The 13,459-nt window shown below is 34.4% G+C and overlaps 2 protein-coding genes across 3 annotated transcripts in view; one reads left to right on the top strand and one right to left on the bottom strand.

Annotated features, from left to right (window-relative positions):
* LOC108729468 (UPF0769 protein C21orf59 homolog) overlaps positions 1 to 10,613 on the top strand; it is a 59,290-nt gene extending 48,677 nt beyond the window's left edge. Inside the window, exon 6 of the mRNA XM_018458599.1 lies at positions 8,802 to 10,613. Coding sequence (XP_018314101.1) covers positions 8,802 to 8,912 — 111 coding nt within the window. The 3' untranslated portion in view covers positions 8,913 to 10,613. The remainder of the gene's footprint in view (positions 1 to 8,801) is intronic.
* Positions 10,614 to 12,465: 1,852 nt separating this feature from the next.
* LOC108729464 (hrp65 protein) overlaps positions 12,466 to 13,459 on the bottom strand; it is a 21,634-nt gene continuing 20,640 nt past the window's right edge. For both annotated transcript variants that reach the window (XR_001936929.1, XR_001936930.1), the window contains 2 exons: positions 12,837 to 12,919; positions 12,466 to 12,494 (listed from right to left, as the gene is read on the bottom strand). The gene's annotated coding sequence lies outside the window, so the exon portion shown is untranslated. The remainder of the gene's footprint in view (positions 12,495 to 12,836; positions 12,920 to 13,459) is intronic.

Genomic DNA, 13,459 nt, shown 5'->3' with positions numbered 1-13,459 from the left:
CCCTACAGGTATAAAGTAATATCATTGAGGGATTTACATTTAATCCTATCTCAATCATCTAAATCTGTTCCATCCATATTTGCTTTTTGAAAGAGCGTAATTATTATTAGCGAAAGGAAGAGCTTGTTATTTATTCGTGTAATTGAGATTGCACATGTGCAATCAGAAACGTTTGTAATTTGACATGGGAAATATGAAATTATAAAATCCTTTTTCGTTATCCAGTTAAAGAGCCAACAGAAATAATAGGAACGTTGGAATAAAAGCGATATTTCAAAACAACAAATAATCGTTACTTCTTCATAATTATTACATTATATCTATTAATAAGTATTTTTATCACATTTTACGTTTTTATAACCATTATTAATTAAAAAATTTTTATTGTGATGAATTATTCCGGTTAACTACGTGTAAAAATTGTTAAAAACAGGCGCGGATTTAACGAAGCCAATAACTAAAACTGGCAATTCGCGGGAGAGAGAAGTTTTCTCCGGTAAAACTTCAGCGATTCATCGCTGAATGTGAAAGTGTACTGTATATATAAAAGTCATTATACGTGCTCTTTGTCCCTGTCCGGTTTGTTCTTCCGGTTGTCTTGCTGAAAAGTATCCCCGTCGCCGAACAATAACGAGGGGAAGTTCGCAGGTCTCATGGGCAACGACTCCGTGTGGTACTTCACCGGGGCCAAGCTGTTCCCCAACGTAAAAGGCTGTGGATACCCTCCAATGCTGAATTGCAGTATTTTCTACCGGCAGTACGCCAACATAGGGAAGAACTTTAGCTGTTACTACTCGAAAGTGGATCCCGGGATAGTCATCAGCGACCTCGACATGTGGCAGGTCTTTGGCGTTATTGTATATTTTTCACATGTGGACCTTTTTATTGTGTCTATGTATCTCTATTTTCAACCCTAAATCCAGGATGTACAAATTCCTTCGCAACGCGATGGCATCCGTCTAGACTAGAATGGCTTTAGCCTCCGTATTATAACCCGGTGACCGGGTTATAGTTAGCGATTTGTCTCGTATATCGGTATATGCGAATCACGCAAAAGTGCTGTATGACTTTTGCCCGAGTTTACACTGGGACGAGCCGTGTACTTGAGAATCAATACTGCGGCTGCCTATCGGGAGCATAGAGTGTAATATACGACCGAAACTGTTTCGTATGAAATGATTAAATGGATCACGATAATGAATTCCTGCGGAATCGGTTGAAACACGTTACTCTCCCGAGAGTTATTCTCTTGATTGTCACTTTAATCCAGAAATAATCACCCAAGGTATTTTTATACCTCAGTAGTAAAAAAATATGAATTGTTGTAAAACACTAACTTATATATTTTTTTAATAACTATTCTTTACAGATCTTTAAATATGCAATTCCATTAAAAAGCTGCAACAAAAATGCATTATATTAATTAAAATTTTGATTTTTTAGAAATCAAATTCTGTCACAATAAATTATTTAACATACTTATTCTGTTTAATTCCTACTTACTTTTTAAGAAAATTGTGTTTAAATCCATATCTATAAGATTTTCAAATACTAATGAATCAGAAAACAATAAATAATATACAATGGGCTATCATAACAGCCGTTAATTATAATAAATATTCGCTCTGAACTTTCTTTAACTGAATACCGGCCTAAATCTCATTTATTTCTATTTGGGATTTATCTCTTTATTGATCTGTCACCTACCGTGTTGAGAGCGATCTAATTTTTGTTGAATTTAAATGTGTGATTTCCATATTTTTTGAGACAATCGGCATAAGATAAATTTTTCTTTATTTGCACGTATCTTCCAATTTAATTCAATGAAATTACATGTGAAAGATTGCAAGTGATAGGAAAGCGGAAAAGAGATTTTTCGAGCGTGGGGCACGACGAAATAGCGTTAACGGTGACGGAAATGCGACCATCTACACAAGGAACGGACAATGCATTTCAAGCAGTTGAATAGGCGTCCGATGACAAAGACGGAAGCCATCGCGGCGTGCGATGCGCCGCTCGGAAGAAAAGAAAATTTCTCCCGGCGCGCAGAAATCCAATTTCCACAAGTGTGCGGCCGGCGTGCTATTATAAACCGCCGATAACATCGGTGTACCCGGAAAAGCTCGCCGCCGTGTTCTCGATGCTGCACGAGAGTGCCAATCCTTCGAACGAATGGACGACAGGAAGAAATAGGATCACGTGGCGCGAATAACACGGTTCTTTCGGGGGAATTCTTCCGCCGAATTTATAGAAAAGTCACTTTGCAGAATCAACTCAGCCCGGTCTTAGCAATGAATTTTCATAGTGATATCGTGTAATGTTTTTACGATTTATACAAATTGATTGTAGAATACAATTAAGCGAAGAAGGGAGGCCATATTTAGTCAAAGTAGGTTTTGGGAGAGGGTACCTAATAAATTTTTGAATTTTACAATTTCTAGTTTTTAAATCTTTGTTGCACATATAATGAAACACTTACCTCTTCAAAATTTTTCTACGCTTTTATACGCATTTCATTCAGACACAGATTCAAAATGATTATCAAGAAAAATGTTGAATTCTATGATTTTAACGAAACTTTATGTACACATGTATGATATAGGAATTTAGAAATTATTAGGGCCAAAAAAACAGTTTTAAAGAGTGAGAGAGAGAGAGAGAGAGAGATCGCTCTTTTATAAATAGAACGGTTTTTCTTCTTTTTTAAACTATATCTTGAGAACTATTAAATATCGGAAAAATTTTTATGAGAGAGAGGAGGTTTATAAAAAAAACATCACTATTTTATCACGTCAATATCATTTTGAAGAATAATTTTTTTTTCAATTTGACTGTTATATTAAATTATTTTATTTTTTTAAATTTGGCTTCAGATTTGTAATCAGTGACTTCAAAATCCTCTATGTACTGAAATTCAATAAAATATGTTCAACAGAAAAATTTGTGAAACAAAAGCCGGATTAAGCAAACTGCGCGTTGATTATTTATCGGCTTGAAATACAAAAAATTGTAAACTAAAACTGATTTATGTAATATAATAAATATAAATTGATGAGCAATTTAATATTACTAATACTAATTGTAAGTATCTTTAAAGTATCTTTAAGAGTATCTTCAAACACTAAAGAATTCAACTCAAGCCGAAATTCAAACCTGAATCTCCCTCATTCCGTGCGGATGTCTCATCAATTCGATTACTGGTATAATAATAATGATGATAATAACAACAATAATAACAATAATAATGATAATAATAGTAAGCAGTTTGTTTAAACTAGAAATTGTAAAATTCACACAAAAATATTATTAGGTATCAAAATTCATCTTGGTTTTCTTCGTTTAATTGTATTGAACATGTCTCAGTCGATTTTGACTTAATATCGTTTAAATGAAAAATAAAACGCTTAATTATTTTTCAATATAAATCTTTATGAAGCTGATTATACTGCTATCACTTGTCAAATTATATACAATTTTACTATTCTTGCCATTATTTGTCGCGTTATTATTCATAGACAGTATTTATTTACGTAATATATTTCTTATTTGTATCAGTTAATTTTTTTCGTACACCTTGTAGTGAGTAATTGATTACAAAATATTTGTAATTAAGTTAATCTTTTAGTCGAAATTCGTTCGTGGGATTTTTTCCATAAAACCCTATTGATGTGTGGGTAAAAGAACTCTGGATGTGCATTAATTTCCGCCAAGTTCTAGTCACATGTTTGAAACACTTCCTCAGGTGTATATGAACCTTGTGTACGCGATGGCGATTCCGATACCTTCTTTCATAATCTCGGTGATATACCTCACCATCGCCTACTTCAAGATCTACAACGAAGACGAGGTAGTCCTCGTAGGTGGTGAAGAGGGTGAGGAAGGGGAAGAAGGGGAAGGCGCCGATACACCCTTGCCACCCACTAGCGGTGCATTGACGCCCGGAAGTGAAGCCTTCAGGGAAGATTTGGCGAGCTTCGGGCATCAACTTAAGGTCGCAATGGCTGACGACATCAGCAGGGAAAGCCTTGACGGGATTCCTAACTCGCTCTCCGTTCAGGGGTAAGCACCATTTCGAAAATCTCGTGGTATCGATTGAATTTGGAAACGGGTCAATATAAAGAGGTTGTTCAGATTCGCTATCTTACTTGTTGACTGTCGTTCACTTTTAAGCATCTTCGTAGATCTTTTGTAAGGCTTCCAAAAGACTTTTTAATTGTAAGCATCAATAGGTATAATCGCTTTAACCATAATCGCCGACGACTTAAAAGTTATTTTCTAAAAATAATAATCCTGTCTGAGCTCCAGAAAAGCTACCGCGGCGCGATCTACCTTTCGCATAAATGTATATACAAAATATATGTGGTTGAAGTTTGGAGTGTTCGTAGAGCGAAAATTAAATGTAGGCCCACACTGAAATAACAGAATATACACTGAAATAACAAAATATTATATCAAATGAGTAACATAAAAAAATGAATAAAGTGCCTTTCAGGGGCGCAATTTAAAATAAAACAGAACTCTCTTCTCGTTCGTTTACCTATCTCTGCTTCGTAATCACAGATAGGTATTTATGTTGTCGTAAGAGCTAACTCAGTCGTCTAAGTGCTTAACTCAGATGCAATAATTTTACGCCAGGCATAAAGTCGTCTGAATGAACGATTCGCTATAGAGATAGTGCGCTGAATGTATAAATGTCGTTCCGCAGTCCGCACATTCAAGTATAACGTTGCCATACTATATGCAATCAATTTCCTTCGTGGTTTGCGGTGAACCGAAGGTGTTCGATAATCCACCTGAACAAGCATCCTTCTGTTCTACATAAAATTGATCGTTGCGAGCAATCGAATTGGCGTGACAAGTTGTTCACAAACAACTCGAAATATTCATATATCTATTCAGCTGTCAATTACGGAACGTCGTTTAACAATAACAGGTCGGTAAATTTTACGAATATTGACGTTCTGAGGACATTGTACGTAAAGACGTTCGCTGGAACGTACACCTCTTAAGTGACAAATAAGCAATCAATACATTATGACCATTTTATTTGCCACATTGTTTCATGCTATAATAAATACGGCTCGAAAAAATGTCAAATATATTGTACGTAGAAATATGTCAGATTACGTACATTTTTAATAACAATTTGGTCTTGTGATAGTCGTAATCAAAGTTTGTTATTTCGTCACGACTTTAATTGGGATTAAGGATGTATTACATACATATATTTCATTTTTAGTAAAATGAAAAATTATGAAAAAAATTATCGATTTTTCTATATTATATTTATAAAAGTAATATAAAAAGTTTAGCGACGATTTAGAATCTAGATAAAAAATAATTTCAATAAGAAAAGTAGAAAAATATGTTTTTAAAAATAATTAATTAATCGCCACATTACGAGAACAATATTTAAGTATATTTATTTAAGTATAGCAAGCCCAACCCAAATCGATATTGCTTATAACTTCTATAAAAATGAATATATTAAAAATAATTTTTTTTAATCTCAAAAATGTCAGACATTATATTATAAAAAACATAACAATATTAAGCAGATGCATATGTTTTTATTAATAAAAAAGGTATAAACAATAATAAACAAAATATTAAAAAAACATTAAAAAAGAACAGCCAAGTAAGCTAATATCGAAGAGATATTTAAGATAAAACGAGAAAAATTTTATTTAAACTATAAAATTGTATTTTATTAGATATAAATATTGACCTTGTTGAACTGTTTCATATGCATATAACTAGAGTTGGCAAAGTTATTTTATGAAAGTAACTCGTTATCGTTACTGATTTACAAAAGGTATTTCGTTATCATTATTCAAAAACTAACGAGTCGTTACTAATTTCGTTACTTTTTTCTTGACATTAATAGAATATTATTTTATATATAAATTTTTCTAGTAAATATAAATAAAAAATGTCATAAAAAGTTTTTTATTACAGAAATAAGGCTTAACCTGATAAATGTTAATTAAAAAATTTAGATTTGTGTCACTATTTTATAATACATTTCCATACATTTCTATTAGAGCAGAGATTAAAAAAAATTGTTTAATACTGTTTCTTACTGAATAACTTTCGTTAGATAATTACTTTTGTTGAAAAAAAAGTAATTGTAGCAATACAAGTAGGTAACACCTTACCAATTCTGTATAACATTCATTTTTCTACGGAAAAGTAGAATAAATTTCCAATTCCATTCACTTTTTGCAGAAACTATACATCTAGTATACTCTTAATCATAATAATAATTAATCGCGGATTTTAAAAGGGTTGGACAATCCATTAAAGAAATACATCAATACATACTATATCATCCAATAATATTAGATAATTGAAGAGAATTCCGAACTATTATATAATAAGATTTATATAATAATAATCAATTTTCGACAGAATACAACATGTTCGGATGTGCGTGATCGAATGTCGCTTTCGTGTAGAACAGATATAGGATACATTTGCGGAAGATAAATTGATCCACGAATTTAGCAGAATATTCTTGAATCGCTATAGAAATAGTAGGCGACACGGTCCATATGGAAATCTCGTTCTTCTCGACTTCTTGCAGTAACTTTTTTTTTAAGTCGCAATTAACTCCGTACGAATAATTTATTCTTGAAACGCTATCGACGTAATAAAATGATGGCGCAGAAAGTACTCTCGACCAGACTACCGGCGCATCTATCTATAAATAGCGACTCGGGATGCAAGACGATATAGGTCGAACGACTGCGCGATAGACTGCGAGTCGCCGCTTCTCCCACCATCATTCAGCAGCATATATACAAAGTAATCTATCTGAAGTATCCCCGATTCATCCGTGCCATTCAAAAGGCTGCGACAGAAGCAACGATCAAACACCCCTATTTCCTCATGTCTCATCTTTCGAGCGGAAACTTTCGCATGTACGCTGTACAATGATAGCGTAACGAATTTGTTTTCGTAACCCTTCTACACAAAAGTGTACTTTTCTAACATTTCTCAAGAAAAAGTCATAAACGATCTCTACAACATGTATATGATGTGGAGATAATAAATCGGTAAACATTTTTAAGTAAACACTGGACGAGCGTGTTCTACATTCATAAATAATCCGTTTCACTCTTGAAAAGGACTACACGCGCGACAATGTTTGACCCGTTACATTTGTCAAGAAGATGTAGTAGTAGTCTTCACGTAAAGCTACTTATACTACTTCGCCCTAATTTATTCTGTCATCTGTCAACGTGAGAATGCGAGAGAGAATTATAATTATTCCGTGAATTGGAAAGTAGTGGCACGGATGAAGAAAATAACATTTGAAACTCCTACTTTCCGAAAAAACTTTTTCAACAAAAACTTTCTATGAAGATATATTATAGATATTAAATTCGCAAATCTTTTCTACTCTCAGTATATCAAAATCATTTCGTATATTATTTACAATCGAGATTAAATGATCTTTTCATCCCTTCCGAAAAGTTTACGATAATTACAAAAATCTCTCTTTAGGTTCCCAGATAGTACAGAAAGTTCAAAAGGAATTCAGTGATGTGTCATCAATTCTGAGCTCATTTTCAGATGCAACAAAAATTCTTTTCAGAAAAAGAATTGTTTTTGCATCTGAAAATGAATTCAGAATTGATGACATATCACTGAATTCTTTTTGAACTCTTTGTGCTATCTGGGTTAGCATATATTATTATAAAAAATTAAATTATGCATTATTATAAAAAATTAAATTTAACATTATTAGAGAAAAGATATTAAACCTTGTGAATAAACAGAGAGATTTTTTAAATATCTAAACTGATTTCAACCCCTACATACAGCACAAAGTTGCACAAAAGATGCAGCAAACACTGCTGTAACATTATATGTCGCAGCGATATTGTTGCAAATTCTGTGCTGTATGGGAATGATTGAGATTTCATTGCTTCGAAATGTGTTACACAACCAATGTGTTACACCCAACATAGCAAATTACTTTGTTTAATTCACCTACTTTTCCTGAGTATATGCTTGACGCATGCACGTTTCGTGCGGCACGAGTTCGCACGTGTGCTTATGATCAATCGCGAGTAAACCCCCCACGCAAATGTGGACCTGCGGTTTTGACGTTGATGCGGAATGCGTGAGAGAGGCCACGTTAAGACCAAGCAAGGACGCGAGCATCGATTCTGACCCAACAACCATCCAAGCCCCGCCTAACTCACCCTTGCTTTCTCAGCCCTTCTATAGCTTCCAGCGACAACCCCCGCGAGCTCGCCTACCTTGTCGAATTCTCGCGGTATCTATTCGCGAATACTGCACGAGCTTGCAGAAACCGAGGTATTAGGGTCGTTCACGCTCTATGCACATAGATGAGCAAGTTTGGAATATCAACGAGACTTCGAATTTACGAATTGAACTAATATGCGAAACGTTGAGGGTGAACTGAATCAATTCACACGATGAAGTTAAAACGAATTCCTAATTTTGAAAAGACAACAATATACTATAATGTTGCAATTATAAATGCACAATTAAAAATATATTATTGTGAATTATTTTTTTAATATAATTGAGGAAAGCATATTTTATTAAAAGTTTTAAGTTGATTACGTTCATGTTACATATAATCTTCACTGTAATATAACTAAATTAACTAATAATTAAATTACATTTTTAAATTTAACTTGTAAATAAGTCGATAAATAAGCTCTGTAACTTCAAGCAGCGAATCGAAATAAATAAATCTGAGATGATACTCCTTATTAAGAAAATATTAAAAGAAAAGTTTCACGTTTGTGTTTACCTTTCAGAAACTTGAACAAGACGATGACGACGAGTATCTCAACTCCCCCTGGGCCGACGGCAGCAGTTTGAAGCGACATTTTCAAGGTCTGAATAATATCTCGTGGAGACCACATTAGGCGATAATTCATCGCCGTCCGTAAAGCAAGGCGTTGGCCGAAAAAGCTTTCTTGATCGAAGAAGGATGAGGAAGAGGAACCAAGTTATCTTTCTGTCTCAGGATCGACTAAAATCCACCCTCGCGATTCACGGAGTGAACCAGAGGCAAACTCGGTACTTTCTCAAGACACGCGAATCGTACGCGAATATATGGCGATTCAAGGAAACCTTTAACGAATCTGCCATTTCTCTATTGTAAAAATCTGTTTCCATTACAAGCGCCGACTATACTTGCAGGTGTCACGATATTTCGCGACGTACTTTTTCCTACTCGATAATAGCTCAATAATTGCGAAGTCGTGCGTATAACTCTGTCGCAACTCGTGCCAGAGAGGCAGCAGTCCCTCTCAAACGCGGTATCTTCAGTGCGATGCTCGTATGCGCCAGAAAAGTTCTTCGTTTCTTGCAAATGTTTAACATTGGCGGCAGTCGTTATACCGCGCGCCAAAATTGATTTACCTCGCACGATGCCTTCTTCGTAGCTTGTCTAAGTACGATTCGTGATTCGAAATCAATTCGCGAATCCCGTGCCTGTATATCGCATCCTGTAAACACGAAGAATCTGTCCTTACTGTCGTATACGTAGCGTTCGGGGTACACCGTATATTTTTAAACGATTTTCCACGATGTATCCGCGATGGTAGATGATCGTTCTGCGTAAAGAGGAAATAAATCGGTCGCTTTGAAAATCGGCGCAAGTCTTAAAAAAAATTAAAGTCTGCACTATTCTCGAATTATAGAAATGTGTAATGATTAAGTTACAAATTTATATGTAATAAGCGATAAATTTTTAACGGCGGATTATAAATCTGCCTGTGCCAGCCGTAAATTTTTGGAATGTACGTCTTCATCCATGCGGCACCAAGTTGCGGACTTTAAAGAAGCTTATTTTTACATAAGCGATAAATGTCTTCTGTCTCTATCGCATATATGCCCATTAACTGATTGAATCTTAAAGTTACTGGACTCGTGCCATTCTCAAAATGACTGATGCAAATTTGCAACGAAGCGCATACCGAGTACACGCTCCCTCTGGTTCACTCAACGATACCGAAAGGACGTCCATCTGGAGAACGCAGGGGAGGGAAAGACGCGTAGCGAGGTTCTACTCGCGGCATCACGCGCTATCTGTATATTAAAGTCACGAGTTTATAGCTATGAACTTAAAGAACTTAATCAGTAAAACTATGATCTAAATACCGTTAAACGTTACGAGTATTATCAGGTAATTCGCTTGCTGTGTGATCATGATGCGTCCACTCGCGTGCATCGTTAGACATTTTTATCAAACACACCGACATCACGTCCGTTCCACTTTTATCTGGCGACATGCTTTTGCAAATAAAAAGTGTCCATCCCCCGCACCCCGTTGCGGCCTCGTCCATGTACTATGATCTCCACACGCACAAATTCTAACGGTTTTCAGGTACCTGACCGACACGTACGAAGAAACGTAGGTACCTTCGCGAGTTTTACGACTGCTACATATGCGCATTTAAATCGATACGAATGCACAAGGCGAAGAAACGTTTGGTATATATCGGAGAAAGGCTTCTCTCGAGAGAAAACCCGAGATATGGCCTGTTGTTTTTAGGTGCGCTTTCTGCATTCAAACGAGGCAAATTATGCGCTATTCCTTCAGGAAGAAATCAAGAAAACAGGTGTTAAGAACATAATTAAAAAGAGCAGACCCATTGTCACTAAATTGTTTATTTTTCAACAGTATGTACCGTTTGCTTATTTTAATGTTATATTTGACAAAATTGAGCTGCTCTGCACACAAGTTTTAACGGGCATCCCTCAAAGTGTGAAACGTACTTGGAGCGCAATGGTTGAAAATAAATTGTAATTTCGATAAAAATATCAGTCGTAATAAGGTTCGTGCTACTTCTCAGGCTTAAAAAGAACGGCTTGTCTTATTATCGTCTCAATGTCGACCGTGAACATAATTAGCTATACGCTATATTATGATTTTAGCGTTAACATCGCCTGGGATATCGACCAAACGTTTGCCGCATGGAAACTCTAATCTTGGGAGTATCCAAGTAATACTTCGAAATGCCCGTGAGCATCTAGTTATAGCATTTGTATCGAAAAACTTGAAATACTTTATTGAAAATATATAAATTATTCGATTATTTACAACCGGAAACCTCCATCTTTGAAAATATTGGTGTTCCACGCGGCAATAAACTGGGCGAGATGCGAAAAAAAGACCATATGTAATTATCACTCGACATCTCGGTTATGTCTCTGGAATTCGTACTATTTCTGCAATCATACACACATCGAGCAATACCTATACACATCACCGCGAAAGACACAGTCTACACACATCGGTAATCTATGGCGAAAAAAAGATAATTGAATTGTTTTTATGAATTAAGAACAAGTTGTCTGTGATCTACAATAATTAAAAGAATATTTAATAAGTATTAACAGATAAAAAATATAATTGAAATAATATCGATAATGTTAAACGATGATGGAAAGAAATAACCGAAGGACGATCGAATTTTATTGGTACAAGTTGAGCGCAGGTTTCTCGTGGCATTGGTTGAGCAATACGATAGTAAGAGGAATACAATATATCGCATAAAAAATTAAGATCACCGCAAAGGAATTCTATAGAAGAAAAAGAGGTATATATTATATAAATTACAACAAATAGAGACTTATACGATAGAGCACGCAACGTGTGAACATTTAAATCGCTACTGTTAATCTGTACTAACTTGCGATATAAAAAAAAACAAAAAAGGTGCGTGCTGCGTTCGTATTGTACCAATAAAAAAAAAATATATATATATAAAATATATTATATGGCCCATGACCGTCGCGGCTAAAAGTATATAGGATTAGATAGATTTATAGAAGCGCAAAACACCAAAAATCGTTCCTTCCACCCGCTCCGGCCGTGTATTCGATTTTAAATATATCACATCTCATGTGTGAAATCAAAGCTCTGTGAATTTATAAAAAGCGCACCTCAGAACGCAATTAGCATTGTCATCTTATTGAATGAAGGAAAGGAACTATATACACACCCGTATTATCACCGAATAAGTTATTCAACAAGTGTTGCGAAAGATATTCGAGATAATTTTTCTACAGTTCTGGCACATATGAAAGGAACGTGCAACATCATCGTCGTCTTTATATTTATGTACATTTTAATTATTGTAAATTTTTCAATATTATTATCGAACTATGATCGATTTCGTGTGAAAGTGTATATGGCTTTTTCTGCGGTTAACAATAAAATGTTTTGTCAAAGCTTTTTTCACGAGATATGTATAGATTATATTTTTCTAAATATCTTAAATGTCAATACCCATTTATCTTGATATTCCTCACTTACTAGTTCCAATTCATATCCGCTAAATAACAATGCTTTATAATATATTATAAGTAAAAAAATGTCTAAAATAAATCACATTAAACACATTTTTAATAAAAAAATATATTTATTCAAATATAAAAAATCAATATAGATATTTAAATAATTAAGTTCCAACTGCTGGACCATATTGTATAGAATGCTGTAACAAATAGAAATTGATTATTTTCGTAAATGAATATTCATGTAAAAATTAACAAGTTTTACAAATCAGTATATGAACGAGTGATTTCTCATCTTTCATTCAGGACTCTAGCCAGTTATTCATCAGTTTATTTTTAGCATAAAATTATAAAAAATGTGTCCCATATTTATTTATTCTTCTCACAAATATAATATGTTAAAAAAAATTCTTTTTATCAGAATGTTAATCACATTATTAATAAGATAAAGCAACTAGTGACTTTTTGTTGTAATATTTTGATTTTTTGCAAGAATGGAAAGTTTAATATAGAGTAATTAATAAGTTTAATAAGCAATTTACCTTTATATTAAATAAAGCTAAAGTAGCCTTCAATTACTTGTTGCCGGAAAGTACTCTTGAGAGGGAGTGCGCCTTTTAATCCTCTATGTACACAAAATATTTTTATTAAAAACAAGTACAATTAATTAATTAATTAATCAAAATATAATTCAAGACTTGCTTCAGTCAAAAATCAAGTACACGTTGGAGTTATTGAGTGGATCCATATATTCGTTCGGTTTTTGAAGGCTAAAATGAAACAAGTTTTTTTCATACAAAGGATGAATTTTAATCAATGATTGTAACAACTCGTAGTACAACACACCTTTCCAATCCCACCAGATACAGAGCAAAACCTTCTTGGCGTAGATATTGGGCTTTGGCGTCGATGTCGAAGGTTGACCAGGATCAACCCATGATTTTCTACGTTTAGGGTTATCATAAAGAATCCACTTTTCATCGCCTGTAATGATTTTGTGCAGAAAATCTTTTTTCCGGAACTTTGAAAGCAAAGTGAGTGCAGTGTCGATTTTTGTTGTCTTCGGACAATTCATGCGGAACCCATCTGCCTTCCTTCTGAACCTTTCCTATCATACGTACCATCGTACGGAAATGGCTTGCTGCGTAACGCTAAGCTGTTCTGC

The sequence above is a fragment of the Mycetomoellerius zeteki genome, unplaced genomic scaffold (genome assembly GCF_001594055.1).
Source record: "Mycetomoellerius zeteki isolate Tzet28-1 unplaced genomic scaffold, Tzet1.0 scaffold735, whole genome shotgun sequence".
NCBI lineage: Eukaryota > Metazoa > Arthropoda > Insecta > Hymenoptera > Formicidae > Mycetomoellerius > Mycetomoellerius zeteki.
Note: the sequence above shows the minus strand (reverse complement) of the source record. Positions and strands in the feature narration are given on the sequence as shown.